Source organism: Ictalurus furcatus, chromosome 2 (assembly GCF_023375685.1).
Source record: "Ictalurus furcatus strain D&B chromosome 2, Billie_1.0, whole genome shotgun sequence".
Classification (NCBI taxonomy): domain Eukaryota; kingdom Metazoa; phylum Chordata; class Actinopteri; order Siluriformes; family Ictaluridae; genus Ictalurus; species Ictalurus furcatus.
Genome location: NC_071256.1, coordinates 28,057,466 through 28,078,929, shown reverse-complemented (window position 1 = coordinate 28,078,929; position 21,464 = coordinate 28,057,466). Strand labels below are relative to the sequence as shown.

Genomic DNA, 21,464 nt, shown 5'->3' with positions numbered 1-21,464 from the left:
TGTTTGTTTCAATTCTTCACCTAGAGGAGGAACAGGATCAGACTGGGAAGGACATTGTCCTCACAGACAATTGATGCTTGAGAGAGAGTGAGAGAGAGAGAGAGAGAGAGAGAGAGAGAGAGAGAGAGATCTTGGAGAATCTTCCCACTGTGTTAGTGTGAGTAATGGAAAAAAGGTAGTTACTATGTTAGTGAGCTGGAGAGACAGAGTGCACTCAGCCTGGGTGTACTGCAGAGAGAAGAACCTCTGCCCCAAACCTTTATCCTGACCGACTTACACGCTCACACACAGCATGTCGTTCACACTGAATCTCTTTCTCCCTGTCTATTTCCTCTCCTGCAATGTGTGTCTATTTTAGCATCTGAGACTTTCACTGCGCGTCTGTTTCACGCTCATATATTTCCTCTCCCTGTTGCAGTGTTCATCCGTTTCTGCATTTCTATTTTATTCCAAGTCATGAGCATTTATCTTTTTTACTTCTCTCTCTCTCTCTCTCTCTCTCTCTCTCTCTCTCTCTCTCTCTCTCTCATACACACACACAATGTTTTTTACTTCACTCTCTCTTTGACACACAGACATTTGTTTGTGCGACATTATTGGATCAACTACCTATATGTTATAATAATTTTACAGAAGTCTAAAGGTGTGGAAGTCCTAAATCTAATGCTCTCAGGAATCACAATATATATATATATTTTTTTTTACCTCATCTGTTTAGAAAAAAAGACAAATAGCTTTTGCATAGCTATTATAGGACAATCTTGCACATTTAACACCCCCAAGTTGTTTCTTGCCATCTTGCTCTCTATCTCTCCTTCATATACGTATAGATAAACATAAGTATGTGCATGAAAATGTAGCCGTATTGCCTTTCTGTAGCATTTTGCTATTTGAAGTGATGTGACTCTAACTGATACCAGAGGGAACAGTGAATGCATTGAAGGAGAAGCGTCACGTCATCATCAGATGAATGAAACCTATTCAGCAGCTGGACATGTAGTAAACATGGACGTGTTTGTGGTTTGCAGAAAACTTCAACAAAAAAAACCCCTATAATAATTTAATGTAGGCTTTATAATATAAAACATTATGCAATGTATTATGGCTATGTCCCCACACTGTATTTCTGAAACACCAATCCATTGTGAGCCTAATGGATTGCACCAGGTCTGTGTTTCTCTACTTATCTGATAAAGTGACTAAACCTTTTTGACTACTGTATGTTTATTATAATGGCTCAAAACTAACGGAGTTGGAAACAGGAAGATAAATGTGTATTAATCCCAGAAAGAGGGAGTAATTGAATTTTATTCATTATAGTTTCAACATGAAATCACTTGAGCCCTTTGACAGTAATGAAACTTTAGGAATGAGTTAATGCTTAAATAAATACATTTTAAACTGAGATGCTTGTCCATGCACCTCATCTGGCACATACAATACATATGAATAAATTTCCAATTGTTGTCTTTGCTTATTAGACTTTATTTGTACAGACTAGACAATGAAAAAAAACAAAAGGGAAGATGATTTATTATATGCTTTCATCAGTGTATGATGAACATGGTACTTCAGTGGGTTTTGAATTTATATAAATATTCAAACAACCCAAACGTACATTAGTTTGTAGTTATAAAATGATTGTGACCAACAGGTTCACTTCAGTTTCATTAGGCAACTCTCCACATTAAACCCAAGTGAGCTTATCCACTAAGGAAAGGGTGAGACTTGGGCATACACCATTTTTTGAAAGTGCAAAAATTTTTATGGTACCAAGGTGGGACCATCCAGAGCAGCAGAAGGTGAGTCACAAGTGCATAAAGCTCCAAGGAGAAGTAAAGCATCAATCTAGAGCATTTGTGAGATCATGTATACAGAATGTGACAGCTAATGCTCTAAGCAGTGCTGTAATGCTGTAAGCAGTGAATCATGGGAGAGTGTTGGAAGTCATTGTAATAGTGTACAGTCATCACTGATGATGCTTCAGAAGCGCAGTTGGTTTATGATTTATACATCTACTATACGTTGTAGTTGAAGAGGGCTGAAAGGGTTTATCAGACTTCGTGTTGAACTACAGGTCATTAAGTCACTGAGACTCATCAGTTAGCTTTGTGTTTACACTGAAATCATGTAATTAATATCTATTTGTATTTCTACATCTATCAGCTAAAACCATTAGGAACTTATGAGCACAATGCCATTGCAGCTGAAGATACATTACGCTATTTAGACACTGTAAACTTGTTGGTCTATGAGTGGCATCTAATCTTGGAGTGTATGAATATCTCAATAATATATGGAGTTCACTTTGGTTTTATAGAGAATATACAAGAACATCTTTTGTTATTAGTAGAGTGTGAATGTGCGTGTGTGTGTGTGCATGAGACAGCTCAATCGCAGTGCTCTCATTAGGATTTGAGGATTTCACGCTTCGTTATACTCTGACTTTCGCTTTAATTATGTCATTTAAGAGGCGTAATGTGGCAACGTTCTCCTCTGCAGAGGTCTTACACTGACGAACAGGATTGCCGGCATGAGCTACTTTCTGGAGCAGTCCAAGAATGAAGGCATCTATTAAAAGGTGCAAAAAATGAGAAGATCACCTTGTTTCACTTTCTCTCCGTGTCATGTCTCTGTCCTTCAGTGTCTGCAGGCAGCTGCATCTCACTCAACCATTAATGCCCTCTCCTCCACCCATTTTCATCAATCAACAGTGAACACCCCCCCCCTGCCCGCCACACACACACACACACACACACTCCATCCTCCCACTGTTTCAGTCTCCTGTGATGGGAGTCTAATGCCACTGGCTGGGATAATAACGCCGAGATCTGCTTATATTCCCTCCTTATTGAAAAATAAGGAGAATATGGGGAATATGAATGGCTTATATGGATGTTTCCATACACATAAGGAACATCCATCCATCCATCCATCCATCCATCTTCAACCGCTTACTCCTTTTCAGGGTCACGGGGGAACCTGGAGCCTATCCCAGGAAGCATCAGGCACAAGGCGGGGTACACCCTGGACAGGGTGACATAAGGAACATACAAACAAAATTAGAACTAGTGCAGTACAGTTACAGGTCTCATGTAAACATTTGCATAATGAGACGTTCCAAAGGTTCAGCTTTTGACACCATTTTTCAAGATCAGGCTTCACATAGACTATTATTAATTGTGCAAAATGTTTTAAATAGCAGAACGGGACTATAGAAACATAGACCTTGCGCTGCTCTGTTGGAGGCCTGGAAGTGCTGTCACTGTGGCTGGTGTGTTACTGTTCACCCCCCTCCTCGCACTCATTCACTACTTCTCTTTTTATTGCACTCCCTGCCATCTCTTCCTCTCTCTCTTGCTCTCTGTCAATCCACTGGAGATGTTGTTATCACCCAGGATTTCAGTGCCTGATTGCCTCTCAAGTGTGAAACGTGATGTTTGGGGCTTTTGTCCCTATTTCTCTTTATCGCTTCTTTTTACCCATTTATTGAAAAGTGAGCTATCGAGAAGGGAAGAGCAGAAATATCAATGTATGCATGGTGCATTACATCATCCACATCAGCATACATATCTCAATCCTATTTCTCCCTCTCTCTCTACCCCTCTCTCTCCCCTTGTCTCATTCTCTCTGTCCTTCTTTCTCCCTCTCTCTCCTGGGCCATTCCATTGATTAAATCTCTTGATTTTTTCCGGCACTGCACAATGACACTGGCTGCACTTGAATATGGAGATGAGGTAACGAGGTCGTCCACAGCACCGCCTCCTCGACTCAAAAACAAGCCCCCGGAGAGAGAACAAATGAGAGGAGGGGGATGTTGATGTTCAGACTGGTACATTTGGGAAGCGTACTCCTCTTCCACAGCTTGAGGATCTGGATGACCTCACTCCCCTTGTGGAAATGAGAAAGACAGACTAGCAGTAGTATGTTCCTAAAATCCTAAAAGAATGGAAATAGGGATGGTCTTAGTTATTCAAGCTCAGCTTTATATTATATATAGAGTTCTTCATCGATGACACCGGAACTTCCGTTCTGTAGCGGCGTGCCATTCCCGTGATCATCATCATCATCATCATCATCATCATCACACAAAGAGAGAGAGAGAGAGAAAGCGAAAGAGTGTGCATATTTACACCGACTATTTATGAGTCATCCATCAGATCACTCTGGCATTGTTTTTTCTTCCTGAGCAGTAAGAGGGCGCTCCAGGTCGTCACCCTCTTGTGCAGATATTGCACCTTCAAAGTGTAATATTTGCAAAACACACTTGACAACTAATCTCAAATCAGCAACACACCACCTCATAGCTCATATAAATCCCAGTTGTTTAGTATTCCTTGCAGGTGTGCCTCATCGGTGAATGCTGAAACGATGGTGTGTGTGTTGTGGGGGTGGTTTCAAGTGTATTACCGTCACCTTTGTGTTCCCTCTCTTTCGAAGGGAGGTTAATTACTGATCCCCGCTGCTGCTCTGGCCCGCACCTGGCATTGTGTCAGTTTCTAGCAGCATTACATGAGCGAAGATGTCAATAAACACCCCCACATCCTAACTTCTGAATCGAATGTCAGTGCCAGAGAAAAGAGGGTGGTTCTGCACTGATGCTAATTAGCATCAGTGGATATGAACCCCCATCAATGACAAACACATTAGACTGGATCCTAAATAGGACATTTATGTTTGTCCTTTGCCAGAATCCCTTTAAAGGCACTAAAGCTTTATTGTGGGCGGTAGTTATAAAAAAAATAAATAAATAAAAAGCGAACGGGTGACTCAAGCAGGCTAATAATGGTAGCGTTAACGTTGGTGTGTTTTAATGAGAGTGATCCTGCTGCGCTGGCTTTCATCATGTTAGGGTTCAGAGGTACGTATATGGATTCTGCATTGGAAAAGCGGTGCGCTGCTTTATTGCCTCGTCTCTGACTTGGCCTCCCTCAGAGCTGCCTGCTGTATTGGTGATGTGCACCCTGTCATCCTCTCCCTCCCCTCTCACTCCAGACATTACAGAAAGAGAGGGATAGGACAGATACGGCACAATCACAGCGGAGATGAGACTTTGCCGCTCGGCTGGATGGACGGCAGATGCATTGATAAGGCTTGCAGGTTGTACACTACCCGCCTTGAATTCACAATCATTCTCCTTCTATACATGTACCTCATTTCTTTTGTGTTTCACTCTGTCTTCCCCTTTTTCTAGGCCCTGCTTCTACCCTCACCTTTCAATATCTTCCCTACTATATGTCGTGAGTCTCAATTTTGCTGTTGATGAGGATGGAGTGCTCTTCAATGTTTCTGATGTCTGACCATTAGACGGCTGGTCAGACTATCAACCAGACAGCTCTCTTAGACTTACTCTCAAAAGAGTGTCCATTTCGCCTTCGGAGATTGATTGCGCCGAGAGAGCACCCAAAAATCCGGACGTATAAAGAAGAGATGACGCTGTGTAATTTTCAGCCATTGCCTTGCCTAGAAGTGTGCAGGCTACACAGGGTCACGGCTGTGGTTCTCAGTTTCGACCAAATCCCTTGATTATTAGGAACTATAGAGCAGGTATTCATATTGCCCCAGGGAACAAACACTATTTATTCATTTTCATAATTTTAGGACAGTGTGCTTTTGCCACCAAATGTCTTTAAAAAAAAAAAAAAAAAGAAAGAAAGAAAGAAAGAAAGGACAACCCTAACCCTAACCCACACCCCAGTGAACACTAAGTGTATTCACAGAAACAGATCCAATCCATAATCCTTTGGTGTCATCGCTTTTATGTACATAATAAGTTTGGTTTGGTTGGTGTTAGTATTATTTGGTGGCTTTCTTTGAAAATAAGGGAGTGGGTGACATTGGCCTTGAAACCTGTTATTGTGCCGCCTCGAGGACAAGCAGCTCAAAAAAAAAAAAAAAAAAAAGAGCTCGCCGGTTGCCATGGTTACCTCTCCCTCCCTCAGTCGTGAGCACGCTTGTTTATCTCTGGTCGAGGCAGGCGGAAGCGGCAAAGCAGACGCTCTGATGCCGCTGTTAATGTCGCCCTCAGGTCATAAAAATCGACCCACCTAGCCTACTTACGAGTTTGATAGCGACGTAAGTGCGACAGTTATTCTGACAGAGACGAAAACGGCAGCGCGACGAAAGAAACACCTCAGCTAACTCGCTAGCACCCTGAGGCGTTCTGTCAGACGGCGGCAGTGATTGGCGCGCTCACACACTCCCGGGCGATGACGTAAGCAGCCAAAAATAAGCGCCGTATAAAACGAAGAGCCGAGATGACCGCAGTCGAGCTTGTACAGGCAACCAGGAGCTATGTGTGGTATATAGTTGTTGGCGTGGGTGAGTCTAGGCGCCGGATTTGCACACGTACTAATATGATCTTATAGTTATTGTGGTACGTGTTTTAACGTCTAGTAGGCTGTACATTTTGGACGTAGCTCACATGCTCTTTGTCCTCTTCTGTTCCAGCTGAAGGGTGAAGCATTTTTTAAACACAGTGCTCAATGTGTGGGGCAGAAGGATAATAATGACAAGATGAAAGGCAAAAATGTTTGAATCCTTTGAAAAGAGGTAAGGTAAAGGAGAAGGCAAGTTTAGCGAATGTGCCGTCGGCACGAAACAAGGGGTTATACCGAAACAGTATAACGGTCTCTCTCTGGTAAACACACACTCTGAGTCACCCCTAAAAATAACGGGTTTGTCCCGCAGTACGTCCCTCCCTAGGAGCTTCAGACGGATCCTGTTCAGCTCAAGCTCCTCACTGCTGCCCTATTTTGCACACCCCCACATCTACGCGTGAACAGACTGTATTGTCTCATTTCTCTCCTTTTTCTAGAATCTTCCAGGAGATCAATCCGTCACAGCTCATTAGCGAACATGCATCAGACTAAACCCCCCCCCCCCTTCCCCACCCCCTACCCCGTCTCTGAGGTAACGAGGCTGATGTCAACCCTGGTTCATTTTCAGCAGCACCTGACTAAAGCAAAATAATCTTGCCCAATAAACCAACTGGAACCCTGGCTAGCTCTCTTGGCCTCCACCTCATGCCTCGGTGTCCAGTCTGTGTCATTAAGGTGTGAGAACGGCATCAGTATTACACGCTTGCTCACACTGGCCCCGAGGCAGCGGGCGGCTAATTGCATGAGCTGCGCCAGCACAGATGAGGAGCGATTTGGCGGTGATGGGGCACGTTAATAAACGCAGGCTGGAGGTGGGAGAGAGAATCGATGAGCTTTAAGTGTGGGGGAGAGGGAGAGACCTGCCTCCTACAGCCAGAAAACAGTCCCCAATGGAGACTGATGGAGTTCTGCACATGGACACATGCAAATATTGTTTTCTCCAGCCAGGGTGAAAGAGCTTACAGGCAGTGGGGGAGGTCTATGCACATATTTTTGCGTGTGGTAGGGGTAAGAAAAGAAAGAGTGGATGTATATTGTTTGTGTGTGTGTGTGTGTGTGTGTGTGTGTGTGTGCCCAATTGTAGGGTTATTATTCTCTGTCAGATGTGGGTTGTCAGCTGGGCAAAGAGATGAAACAAAGAGAACAGATGGAAAACACAGTATGAAGGTGGATTTATAAACCCAATAAACAAGATAGACTGGTTGAAGAAATCTCAGTGTCTATGTATGTAGGCTATTCATTTACATATCCAGCGGTATGTTCTTGTTTTTGTATGTAGAGTATATTCCCTGTGTGCTGAGAAAGGGAACTAAGGAGGCATTATGGACAGGCCTACATGGGAGAATGGATGCTTTAGAGGAAATTAATGCATTTGAACTGAGGGACCACCAGCTGAAGCAAATACTTACACACGCGCACACACGCACACAAACACTTCCCTGTCATCACCTATTCCTTATGCAGAGAGCAGGGTGAGAGAATTTTAATGGAGGTCTCAGTGCAGCTCTCTGAAGTGCTGCCTATGCTCACGAAAGAGATCAAAACCAAGCAAGAACAGGACTGAGGCAGAACGGAAGGTTTGAATGACACCAGCTGAAAAGATGTTCTTTCTCTCCTTTCAATTGTAGACAGTGTGTATCTCATGCACCAGTCCTTTCTTTCACCCCGTATGCATGCAAATCAGGCATCTGATGCAAATGGGGGGTTGTGCGCTGTTTGTATCAGGCTCCAATCAGTAATTCTTGACACGGGTTGGTGTGCACCTGACTCCGCAGGCTTATGGAGATCGTGCTGCACCTCCACAGCAGGTGTTGTATAGTACTCTCTTCAAACCACTGGCACTCTCAGTTATGGCTGGGACTGGCCAACGGCATGTTTGGTGAGCCGATCAGAGGCAGAACCACGTTACAGCCCTGAACTCTCATGCGCCGTTGAGCCGCTTTCTTCCCTCACGCCTGCGTGTGCCTTCTGCTCTGAGACTTAGCGGGGCGACAGCATCATTTGCTTTCACGGTTCAGAGCCACAAAGCACCCCTTCCACACCACCTCCCTCTGTTTATTCTTTTTCCCTGCTCTCTTTTCTTCCTCCTCCATTTCTTGTCTTTTTCTTCTCGCTCACTCGTTTCCTTCTCTCTCTCTGTCTTTCGTCTCATGCTGTCTCTTGTGCATGGGGGAAATGGCTCTCCTGCCTCAAAGCCCTGAGCTGTCAGACTAGGTGTGTGTGCGTGGCTGAGCTGATGCTCCATGTTAAAGCAACACAGCACACAATTTGCCACTGCTGCCTCTTCCAAAGCTTAATCTCTGAGGATCCTGGTGCCTGCATTTACCAGATTTGGAATGCACATGGTGTTTGTAGATAATCTTTTTTCATTGTGAGTCGATCATCTGGGGATCAAAGATCTGTGTGTACCAAAATACATTTTAGTGTACGTCTTTATTGGTACCGCATCATCCTTTTTATTTTATGGAAATTAGTAGGGTGCAACAGATGTCTTTCCAGTTTTTATCTTTGTAAAGCTGTGTTTTGGAGCTGTATGAGTGATGTGATGAGCTCTAGTGGACATGGAGTCTGGCCACATGCTGCTGACTCCAGCAAGGCTCAACTGGCCCAGTCCTCTTGCTCAGCCATCCAAAGGATAACCAGGCAGGATCCTGAAGGGCATGCAGACCCCCAGGTAGCTTTCCCTGCACAGCATATCATGCACAATACACAGACAAAAACACGTACATGTTCTGCTCCCTCAAACTGATACTTCTGTCTTGAAAACAGTACACTACTCAGCTAGGCTGTATAATGCACACCATTTCACATTTGCCTGTACCCATGTTAACGCACTAGACGAAGTCGCATGTAAAAGCATTAGTGTCTGATGAGAGTCTATAGGCAAGCCAGACAAACTGTAATCAGAGCTTTGTGAAGCTTTTAGGCAGGAACGCCAGATTTGGCAAGAAGTTTGATCCGCTGTGCTTTTCAGAACCTGTGTTCAACCAGCCGCAGCCCATCTCTGTGGCAACGGGACCTTTGTGGACATAAAGGACATCGGTAGGCTCTAAGATAGAAAATTGCACCTCTTATATCGCCCATAACCTTCTGGACTGTGGCATGAAATGGGGGAGGGAGTAGACACCTGCTGTCCTTTCTCTGAATCAGCTCCATCAATCACAGTTCTGCATGCAGTTGTGTGCACACGGACACTCATACACACTTCTACGGAGGAAATATGTTGAATGCTTTTCTAAAATGGAGAAGAATGAGGCCATGAGTCCTGCAGGAAGGTGGGATGGCAGGAGGCAAAGGACTGCAGTGCTATTGTGTAGACTTGAGGTGTATAGACCCAAGTGTAGAGGACATTCAGTCTGACAGCAGCCATAGGTGGAGTTGACTGTCCTCTATCCACAAAGGGGGAAAAAAATGGTGAAAAGGAGAAAGATATTTTCCCTGCAGGGGGACATGACCTTCAGCCAGCATTAAATTTTCTCTCGCTCTCTCTCTCTCTCTCTCTCTCCCTCTCTCTGAAAAAGCCCTCTTTAAAAATCTCTGCCCTCCGCTCCTACACTCAATTATGATGCAGGTAATCTGTGTGGTATTGGAGATTAAAGTTTAATTAGGGCGAGCAGAGTAATTTTGGCCTGGGTTTAATCTAATCATGCCGCACTGGTTGCCTGTGATGTGCCCTAATGTCTGTCTGTGCGGGAGCGGGGATCCAGTATGGCTTTTCATCAACAGAGAACAAAGGCTCCTGTCATCCTCATCTCCCTCTGCTGGCTTGGCTGTGCTCCACCAGCACATTCACACTCACCCATCCCTGTCCAGACGTTGTCCCCAGCCAGTCCACACAACAGACAGAAGGTAGGGAGGGATATGGTAGGGAGGGAGTGTGTGAGAGAGAAGGAAGGGAATAAATAAGCTAAAGCTCTGGAATCCCTTTGTCTTAAGCCTCACCCTCCAAACTGCTGACTCTCCCAGGCATCAGAGAAAGCATTTCTGACAGTGCAATCACATCAGCGGATCCTTTTAAAAAAAAGTATGCTCACATTGGTCCACCCTCTACCACTCCTATCAGAGACAGCATTCATGCTTTCCTGTCCATTTTTATTTTTCTAACATATAAGGCGCTCAAACTGCATGTAAGAGTGGTATAAAATTTCTCTGTACCAGTGGTGGACTCAAGTACTATATTACAGAAGAATTACCATTCAGTCTAACAAAACCCTTAAATGGCATTTGCTAATTGCATAGGAAGCTTTGACAAATCAATGTTCTTTCGAGTGGTAACAGGAGGGGGGAAAAAGGAACAAAAATTATTGCAAAAAATTGCTCGACAACATTCAACAATCCTCATTCGTCCATTTTACCTAGCCCCTCCTCTTTGTCCCTCTCTCCTTCTCACCTATTCCCTGTGATTTATCCAGGCCCTGCTCTGATTTCACATACACAGTGTATCTGTGACACAAGGGCTTTTAGCGTTGGCTAGGTTTGGCAGAAATGGGTTTTCAGAACAAATATTCCCAATTCTTGTCTTCGGGTAACAAACAAACCTGTCCCACTGCCCCTTCTCCATGTAACTCACATTCTGTATGCAGCAAGACTGAATCTTAGCCAATTCCATTATTCAGACTTATTTCTGACCAACATACACAAGAGGAAGGAGCCAAGCATGTAAAGTGGTTCAACTGCTACACAAAAACGAGCTTCAGTTGGCAAGGCCCTCTGATAAATCGGTTCAAAGTGGCTTGGATTATTGATGCAGACCCAATACCATGATAGTCTGGGATCCTGGAAATTGTAATCTCAGACATGAGTGGGCTTGGAGCTGGTAGCACTGCATTAACTTGAATGGAGTAGTACAATCACCTTTATCTTTCAAGGAAGTTTGTGTATAGCAAATCACATGTGACAGCAACAGCCAGCTTCCCAAGGTCATCACCATCAAGTCCTCTGGGGTGGGGTGGGTGGGTTTAATAGTTCAATTTGTATTTAAAGTAGACCACAGAAGAGTGAAGAAATTGTGTAACAGAAAAATGTGTTAGTAAGAGAGAGGTAGAGACAGTGAACAAAAGAGAATTGAAATGAATGGAGAGAAAAAGAGGAGGGGAGAAAGATGGTGGGGAAGAAAGAGCTAGCGTGAGTGACACTGCAATCGTTCTGCATCATCAATTAGGTGAGTTGAAGTGGTGGGGAGAGCGAGCAGAGCAGTGAGCCTCACAGGAAGAAATAAATGACTGTGCCCTTATTGAACGCAGCAAGGCATATAGCATTTCAGGCCAGTAATGTCATTGTGCCTTTGTACCGGTATTATTGATGAAGTCTGTCTCAAAGAAAATAATCCCTCAGCACAAGCAGCATTTGAGACTCCTCATTCCACCTGAGAGATCAATGTAAGCAATCTTTGGCACGAAAAATGCAGCAGTAGTACAAGGTGCAGTGCAGGAGAGTGGGAGAGTGGGAGTGTATGGGCCCAGCTGGAACGCCCCTGCAGAGAAAGTGTGGCCGCTACTTAGAGCGCAGGACCAAGAGAGCGCAGGACCAAGAGACAAGAACATAGCAGTCTTACCTGCTAAGATCCCACCCTCTTTCATTTTCAATCTCACTCTACCACCTTCCTTTCTCCGCTTGTGCACCAGAAAATCAGCCTGCTGCCCTAATTTAAAGCATTCTCTCTCTCTCTTTCTGAAATTCCCAAGACAGCTGCTGAGTTCTTGGTTACATATGTAAATTTGGCTCCCATGCCAGGGTACTTTTTTTCAGTATGGTAAAAATGGGAGTTATTAGGCCTGGATGCTGCATGCCAGCGACAGTGTGTTTATTTCTGTTTAGTCTACAAGACTGTCCCACAAAACTGCTCACTCCCTGCTTCAAACATGTAGTTCATATTCACTTATTAGGTCAGTATGGATACAGCTGGACACACTTATGGACATATCTTTGTCTTTCCATTGCTCTTTTAACACACACATTCAAACATGCACACTATGCACACTTCTGCATGCCCACACACTGAAGCAGGGAAGTAAAAATCGCTGGTAGAGAGAAAGCTTAAACGACCATAGGTTGAGTTTTGTCTCTCTCATTCCGTATGTTGAGCTGTGATGCCATGGACACTGCTGGTACTAATGAAACAGGCAACAGGCTCTTCTCAGTAGGGACAGTAAGTAAGTGCAATCACTCCACTTGGTGTCACCATGCCAGTGATACCCGGCTCGACATTCATAACCTTCTAATGGAGAAAGTTGTACGAACCTTACTAACTGCTGGCATTCAGCCAGAAGCGTCATAGAAAGATTTTGTGTTTGTAGCAATCAATTATAAAACCCAACATAAAACAATTAACCACTGATGTAACACATCCCAATTTTTTACTCTGCAATAGTGATTCTTTAAAAAGAAAAAGAGCAGGGCATATTTTAATACCAGTAAACCAAAAATAGAAGCATTTCTTCGTCTATCATCCAGTAATACTCTCTTTAATTAAGAACATCCGTACTAAATAGATTCATCATAGAACTGACCAACAGGATTTGAAATAGGCTAAATCAGAACAGACTGTTCCAGAACATTCCAAGTGTCCAGTGTCCAAAAGGTTTTCTTTTCTCAGTAATTGTTGTGTAGGTCAGTTCCTTCAAAAGGTCAGATTGAAACCTTCAGCTCTGTTGGTCAAAATGACATGTGGGAAACAGACCTTGCACTTGGCCAAGACAGTGCAGCCAGTTGAAAGTGTCCAATCTCATTTCCATCTCCTCCACAGCATTATATTTGGCTAATACATGAAATGATTTACAAATCAATCCAAATATTTCAGTGCAGATATTTACAGGGAATTAATTTAATAAATTTTTCAAGCATTTCCCCTTTCAACTCCAAGCATCTTCCTTGGATGACGCCACCACAGCTAAAATGGCAACAGTGTTATCATTGTGTCAACATACAACCTGTTTTATTTGAATGGACAACAATAAAATGTGCACTTTCATATAATCACACCTTGCTGTTTACTACACACCCTTTTTGATGGATAGCTATGATCTTCCTAATGTTCTGAAAGACTACGAAACCTCAGGGGTTTCCCTCGGCAGTTCTGATGAAGTATAACAAGACCCTTAGTGAATTGTTTCCAATTGTCAACTTTCTCCACCCATTGTCAGTTGGATACTGCTCCTGGTGGAAGTGCATTGTTTGTGTTTTGGATGCTGTGTGAAGTGCTAAGTTGCTGACCATGGTGCTGAAACCAAGTTAAGATGGTTCTGACTCATTGAAACGCCTTTATCACACTTTTCATACACATCCCTGTCAAAACTAATTTCTCCTGGCTTTTTTAACAATAAAAAAAAACACAGCATCTTATTTTTGTGTACCATGTTTCCTATATGTTTGTCACTACATGTATTCTTTCTTCAGTAAAATGATGTTGGTTGCATTTCCTGTAAATTGTCCTTATTCACTAATTCCATAACCCCAGGTGTTATATAATGGAATGGTGAATACCAAAATATCGGACTGGTTTATTAGATTTCAAACCCAGCACAGTGGGGAAGAACAACTGCCATAATGGCCTTTCTTATGAAGTGACCATTGCTTTGATTATTTTAATTAAAGGATAATACCTAGCTTATGGCCTTGTGTTAGTACAGAGATATAATAATTCCCCTTCAATATCCAGCCATTAGACTTATTCTACAAAGCATAATGTGCAGAGCTACTGTACTAAGTCTCTATTCTACTAACTATAGTTAGTTATAACTAATAGATTAATAAGATTTTATTTTTATTTACTATCTTTGGAACATTATGATATGCTGACATGTGGAAAGCAAAATCACCATCTATGATTTTCTTTGAAAAGAAATTACTTAAGTTATTTTTATAGGAAGTAGCATGATATCCAAAAACACTATCCAGCACTGAACTGTACAAAAAATCTGCTTGTTAGGTTAACTAGGATGTCATCTAAGATAGCTAGGATAGAAAATGCTGGTCAAGACCTACATTTTCTTGGAAAGGTCTAATTGGATGTGCCTATTTAAATATGCAACAAAAATGCACCACTTGTACATTTCACTGCATGTCATGTGCATCTTAGAGGTCCTGGAGCTTGGATCCCAAGTGATGTAATTTGGGTCATTGTGTAAACAAGCACAGCAGCATCACTGAACTAGTAATAGATGGCTGGCAGCCTCCTGGGAAGCTGCTATGGCACTGCTGAACGGCAAGCTCAGGGGCCTGGTGACTTCAGACAGAGTGCTAGTGAGATGAGTAATGCGAACATCTGATGGGACCAGGTGGTTGTCCCTTGATAGGCTCCCAGTGCTGGAGGACAGCAAGTGAAGAGCTTCTATTGCACTGTCTCTAGGTGACAAGTTTCCCTTTATAGGGCCTCAATACCACCATAAAACAAGCACTTGTTCCTGGCTATCTGGACGACAGTTCATGCTATTCAGGACAAAAGCTTTTGTTATTACCTGTGTACTACAAAAAAGCTGTACAACATTTGAGATTATGTAGCATGCCTTTAGTGACAACCCCATAAGAAGGTGTATTGGTTATGAGGCTTTGGAAAATGTTTAATTAATAGATGATCCTTTTAAAGAAGCAGTTCTCAAACTATGCCCAAGGTGACCACTGGGATCCAGAGTCTAGAATGTTTTTAGATCTAGTATTCCTCATTTATTCGGTAGTTATTAAGTTACTCATAAAGATGTTGTCAATACCATGATGTTTCAGGTACACTACATGTGTTTAATATTTTGAAACAATAATGCATAATCAATTACAATTGATTCAGAATGTTGAAATTCCCAGATATAAAGAAGGGCTTTGATGATTGAGTACTGCTGGTGTAAGAAAATGACATTCTGTGTTGCTAAAAATGGAGATTTTTGATTTTCTGAATGGCTGAGTAAGCTATGTTTGTATTAAAATTAAAATTGTCATATGTGACTGATTGCAACATATAACTGGGTAATATGGGATAGAAAAGATAAAGCACACCAGCAAGTATTCTCTCTCCATGTCTTATTTTCTCTCTCTCTCCCTCCAAAGGAGCACCCTAGCTGAAGACATGCAGTCCTTCAGAGAGCGGGGTGGTTTCCAGGGCAACCAGCGCTGCTATCAGCAGGAACCCCATGAATTATCTCGCCTTGAGAATTACAGACATCACAGCCAGACCGGACAGGGCTATGAGGTGCACGCTCTTTCTGCTGCAGGGATGCCAACAGCAGGAACAAGCTCTAAGGACTGTTATGGGCAGCAGCCCTACCCCAGCTATGGCAGCAGTTCAGCTCAGAGCAAGAAACCATACAGAGGAGGAAAAGCTCCAAGCCAGCACCTGCAGGCTGGCTACAGTAGCCACATGAATTCTGGATATTCATCCCAGTACATGAGTGAGGGACACTTGCAACAGAAGTGGGATGAGTCTAGTCAGATATCTCAGTATGAACAGGACATTGTGGGTCATCTTGAGCCTGGAGCCAGTGGTGCATCCCAATACCTTGAGCAGAACATGCTAGCCATTTCTCAAAGCCAGTGCCATCTCCCCTCCCAACCCTCTGCACCTGTATATACAAGCCCCCATCAGCAAGGTCATCCTCCCAATCCTACTCCATCTCCATTAATGTACCCACAGAGCCACATTCATTTCCCTCAACACTCCCAACCACCCTCCTCCACCTCATCATCTTACTTGGAGAAATGCAATCCAATTCCTCATGGCTACAAAAGTGGCTACGGAATGCCACCTAATGCCCAGTATTCAAGGCAGATGGGTAACCACAGTAGTCTGAAGCAGAGCAGCTATCGGCCACAGAATAATTATGGCTACCAACAGCCTCCTTCAAGAGGTGGGTTTGAACAGCAGGCTTCCTTGCAGGGAATGTCGGGTACACCAGAGAGTCTTCAAAAGTTCCCACATTATAATCAGCCCCAACAAAACTACTGTATAACAGATCTTTCTGTGAGGTCACCTGAACAGTATTACCAGAACTGCAGTCCAAGCTCCAGCCACTCACCTGCAAGGTCTGTGGGTAGGTCACCCTCATATAGCTCCACACCTTCTCCCTTAATGCCCAATCCTGACACATTCCAGTATGGCCAACCAATCAACCCTTCCTCTTCTTCTGTGAATCTACAAGATCCAAGCATGTTAATGCCTCCACACACCCACCCATCCCCAAGTGTTAATCACCAGTCTCAGAGCTACTCCAGTTCTATGAAGGACCGTTTTTCTGAGAAGCTTTTTTCTAACCCGAGCTTGTGGAGCCTTAATGCTTTGACATCTCAGGTAGAGAACATCTCCAACAATGTCCAACAATTATTGCTCTCAGAAGCTCTTATGGCCAACAAAAAAGGTAACAAGCGAAATCCGCCAAAAAAGGGAGAGGAATATAGGGGTAACTTAAAGGCAATGGAGGACTCTTCATGTCCTGATAGCCAACAAGGTCCTCTCCCCAGTGATTCTTATAGCACCCCTAGATCTATGCCAGCTGATCTACTAGAAGTAGGATACTCCAGCAGCACTGAAGATCAGATGGAACGTAACTACTACTACTTTGGTCAGGGCAAAGGTCCAACACATGCTTCAGCACATTCTCAATTGAGTCTGGACGCAGTTTCTACCTGCTCCATGAACTCAACAGATGACATGTCTGTCAGGTCAGGTGACTCAGATCGGAGTATACATAGTGCCGCCTCTGAAGATAATCTTAGCTGTGACCCTAGGGTGCAGAGAGTGCCATTTGGAGAGGAGCAGCACAGTTCTCTTAGAAACATTAGAAACGAAAGGTCCCCGATTAGTGTAACAGCTCCAAGCCCAATGAAGCAGGAAAGTAATTCTCCAATAGGCATAAAGCAGTCTGAGAGTACTCAGAAGGAGAATTTTGAGGAATCTGCCTGGACTGAGAGGATAACTGATGAAAAAGAAATTGGGAAAATGAAGCTGGCCACAGAACATAAGTGCAAAGGAGAAGTTTTTGAGGCATCTGAGAAACGACAGGAATGGTTAGAGGATGAGAAGTGCCCCACCTTTTTTCATAAGTTAAATAAAGAAGTGTCAAATGAAAGCTATTCTTATGAAACAGAAGACAGCATCTATCAGAAACTGAAAAACAAATATGAGACAGAGGAAGATGACTTTGCTGGGAAGTGTTGTGACACCAGCAGCAAAGGAAATGAAGATTCAGAAAAGAAATCTGAAATGTTCAAATCACAGAATAATGGTGAGGACCCTATAACAGCATCACCAGCTATTTCAAAAGATGTGCCTGAGTCCAATCTATATTTGCCTAGGAAAGAGGAAAACTCAGAAACAACTCATCTCACCTCTGAGTGTGAATCTTCAAAGGAAAGACTGTCAACCTCTGAGAGACAGAATGATGTCTTTGAGGAGCAACAGTCTGCCCTATCCTATTCAGTCTCTGAAGTAAGAGAGAAAGGAAGTCTGACATCCAATGAAGATGTGATTAATAATAAAGCAAAACTAGAAGAGTTCTCTTCAGAGGCCTGTAATAATCAAGGGGAGACAGCAAGTGGACCACTTTGTGTCAACACCGAAATAGCTGAGACCCATGCCCAAGATATAGCCCACAGAAGCAGTGAAAGGACATGTGACATTGCACCTCAGTCTCACACTGTCAGGAGTGGCTTCTCAGCTCTCAATGAGAAAACAACACCTCAGAATCAGGCGAGGGATCACATTGATCACAATGATGCAAAAGTGCTGGAGCCTGACTCCCCTCAGTTGCCAGGCAAGTCAATAATATCTTCTGCACCATCTTGGGCTGATACTCCACCATCCCCACAGAAAGGTGATGAGGATGTGGAACCAGGTTTAAGCTGTCCCAGTGCAACAAAACCAGAGCCCATGGCCCCTTCTGCACATCCAAGACTATTGGGCAGAAAGCATGCAAGGGGTAGGAGAAGATTAATTCATTCAAATGTAGGGATGAGGAATGTGGAAAGGGATGAGGCTCCACCATCTCCTCAAAAGTCCAGCATGCTCTCAAGTAACAGTGCTATCTTATCTGATCGGATGGAGGCTGTTCAGCTGGACATTAGCAGTCAAACACCAAAACTTCTGACAGAAGGTTTACCATCCCGTATGTGTACTCGTTCTTTAGGGTCGCAAAGTACCCCAAAGGTTTGTTCTCAAGAGAGAAGAAAACCAGGTCCAAAACCCAGTTCAAAACCAGGACCAAAACCTGTCACTAAGCCTGGCCTAAAACCTAGTTCAAAGCCTGTTTTAAAACCAGGTCCAAAACAAGGCCTAAAACCTGGACCAAAACCAGGACCAAAGCCAAGTCCCAAACCTGGTGCAAAGCCTTCTTTGAAGTCTGGTCCAAAACAGAACTCAAAACCAGGTCCAAAACCTGTGGCTGTGCCAAGTGTAAAACCTAGTCCAAAGCCTGGCCCAAAGCCTGCTGCTATACCTGCTCTGAAACCTAGTCCAAAACCTGGTTTAAAGCCTAGTCCAAAACCTGGTTTAAAGTCCACAGAAGGAGTAACACCTAAGGGCCCTGGTCGGCCAAAAGGCCTCACCTCCAGGATCAAATCAATGAAATATGAAAATAATATAGATGCCATCACAGAACATATAGAAGATACAAGCTGCATAAGTGAAAACCCTGAACAACAAGAAAATACTGCAGTCACTCTGGAAACTGTTGTTGGTACTACTTTGCGCACTTCAATAGAAAGCACAATAGGTTCCACTTTGGACACTGCATTGGATGTTTCTTTTGTAAATTCTGTAGCAAAGGATCAGAAGTCCATGGTATTAAGATCTCGGAAGCAAACACGGGAAAAGACAACAGAAGACAAGGAGAAAGAGAGAGACACATCAACTGAGACATCAGCAATAAAACCCATTGAGTCACATATACAGAAAGTGGCTGCTGCTCAGCCCTGTGAGAACCTAACATCAACCTTAATATCATCCAACCATGAGGATATCTGCACAGATTCACTTAGTCAACTTAATGAGCAGATTGTGTCAGTTTCAATCAAGAGAAAATCTAGTTTACAAGTCCCAGACCCTGTCAAGAAAAAGAAAGGTCTGAAAGTTAGTCAAACAAAAACACGGGAACCTCAGCCAGAGGAGTTAGTATTGGAAGCCCAAGGATCAAAGGGAAGGCGAAAGCGAGGCATTAAATTAGAACCATCTGCTTGCAGCACTTTGACCAAAGATAACGTTCCCTTGGAAGATATCAGTGACACACCTTGTGTGGCTCCTCAGTGTCCTACTAAAACAAAATATCTGCCTCCTAGGAAAGGCAGAGGACTAAAATATGAAGCAATGGTTCAGAAAATCACATCCCCAGCATCCAAAAAACAACCTCTAAATATCCAGCCAGATGTTGTGCTAGAAGAGTTAGCAACAAAGCCATCACCAGAACTACATGTAACAGAAAAAAGAAAGACAGTAAACACTACAATGGTAACACCAGAGGAGGGTGAGAGTACAGTAAGCATTGAGGAGACTCCAGACACAGCAGGTATCCAAACTCCTCGAAAGAAGCGCAGAAAGTGGGCCACAGTGGAGAGCACGGACACACCAGATATAGCATTGGAGACTGGGAGCCTCATTATCAACACACCAAGGCTAGCCAAACAGAGAGCCATTAAAAATAACCATGAGATGCATCTAAAGCAGCGGAAGAAGAGAAGAAAAAGCACCGAGCTTGCAAAGAGTGTGCCAATTGTGGAAACACATGAGCAGACTAATGTGTTCATCTCTCCCGCAGCACCTCCACCATCACCACCACCAACATCCTCACTCATTCTAAACACAGAACAGAAGACACAGATTGAACAGCTTTCAATAGAAATAGGCTCAACAGTAATTAAACCGAAAAGAGGCAGGCGGCCATCACTTAAAAAGAAACAGGAAGACTTCAGTCAGCAAATAGGAAATGAAGAAGGTCAAAAGGTTAAAAAAAAGCCTGGGCCTAAAAAAAAGATCCAACAGAATAACAATGGCACCATCAAGGTCACCGTAAAGAGACTTAAGACTAAATTAAAATGCAAAAAGGAATGTATTCCTACTGTGAAAGGGATAGTGTCGGATTTTTTAAAAATGCAAGAAAGTGAAGGTAAGCATTCTTTCAAACCATATGTACGCATTGACAGCTCCAAAAAGCTTGCTTCCCTTTGCACAATCATAAACAAACCTGAGGAAGAGCATCTGCTCATCCAGACAAGAAAAAAGAACTTGGAAAAAAACAAGACAATACCAAACTCATCAATAATGCTCCAGGGCCCCTTAGTTAACAGAAGCCTAACCGACAGGTGTCTAATATGCTGCCTGTGTGGAAAGCCAGCAAATTACAGAGAGCTTGGGGATTTGTGTGGCCCATACTACTCTGAGAACAACATACCACGGAAAACACTGTCTTTAACGTACCATGAAGACTTCAGGCAAAACAGAGACAGAGAGCAAGACAAGGTGGCCATGTGCAGTGCTGAGCAACTCAATGATATGAAGAGAGAGGGAGAAAAAGACTTACTTCAGGAAGGGACAAGTGAAGGAGATTGCAGGCAGGTGATGAGAGAAAGAAGGGCACAACTTAAAAGTCATCTTGGCTTGCGGGCGAGGTTCAAAAGACTGCAGCTGTTGCAAGGGAGAGCTGGTGGAAGAGTTCCCCCTGCTGGTGAGGAGGGCTCTTACTCTGTTCTACAGAGGTTACAGCTGGAGGCTGAGGTTAATGAGCACTGGGCACATGAGTCCTGCGCTGTCTGGACCAGTGGTGTGATCCTCATCGCAGGCAAACTTTGCGGACTTAAGGAAGCTGCACAGGAATCTACACTCACAGTAAGCATAGAGGCAATATCATTTTTCTAATATAATTATGTAAAATTTTAACATCTGTGATAAAGGTGCATGTCCATGAAAAGATGTAGATGTATGTTGCATTCATTAGTTTTTCATTTCAAAATGAAAATTGGAAGACAAGCGAACAGCTTTTTCATTTATTTTTGTTCTCTTGGCTAACACTAATTTTTTCATACAGTTATTTTTAACAGCTAAATTTTAACTTGTTTCACCACACAAATTCTAGAGTCTAGAAATCAAACATTCAGTACCCAAATATGAAAAAA

The 21,464-nt window shown here is 43.3% G+C and overlaps 1 protein-coding gene across 2 annotated transcripts in view; it reads left to right on the top strand.

Moving 5' to 3' along the window:
* LOC128600282 (retinoic acid-induced protein 1) overlaps positions 1 to 21,464 on the top strand; it is a 36,569-nt gene that overhangs the window by 11,479 nt on the left and 3,626 nt on the right. Inside the window, exons 1-3 of one of the 2 annotated variants that reach the window (XM_053612639.1) lie at positions 6,273 to 6,321; positions 6,451 to 6,552; positions 15,417 to 21,177. In XM_053612639.1, the coding sequence (XP_053468614.1) occupies positions 6,530 to 6,552; positions 15,417 to 21,177 (5,784 nt within the window). In that variant the 5' untranslated portion in view covers positions 6,273 to 6,321; positions 6,451 to 6,529. Of the gene's footprint in view, positions 1 to 6,272; positions 6,322 to 6,450; positions 6,553 to 15,416; positions 21,178 to 21,464 lie in introns of those variants that run through there. The other variant, XM_053612647.1, reaches the window with a different exon arrangement.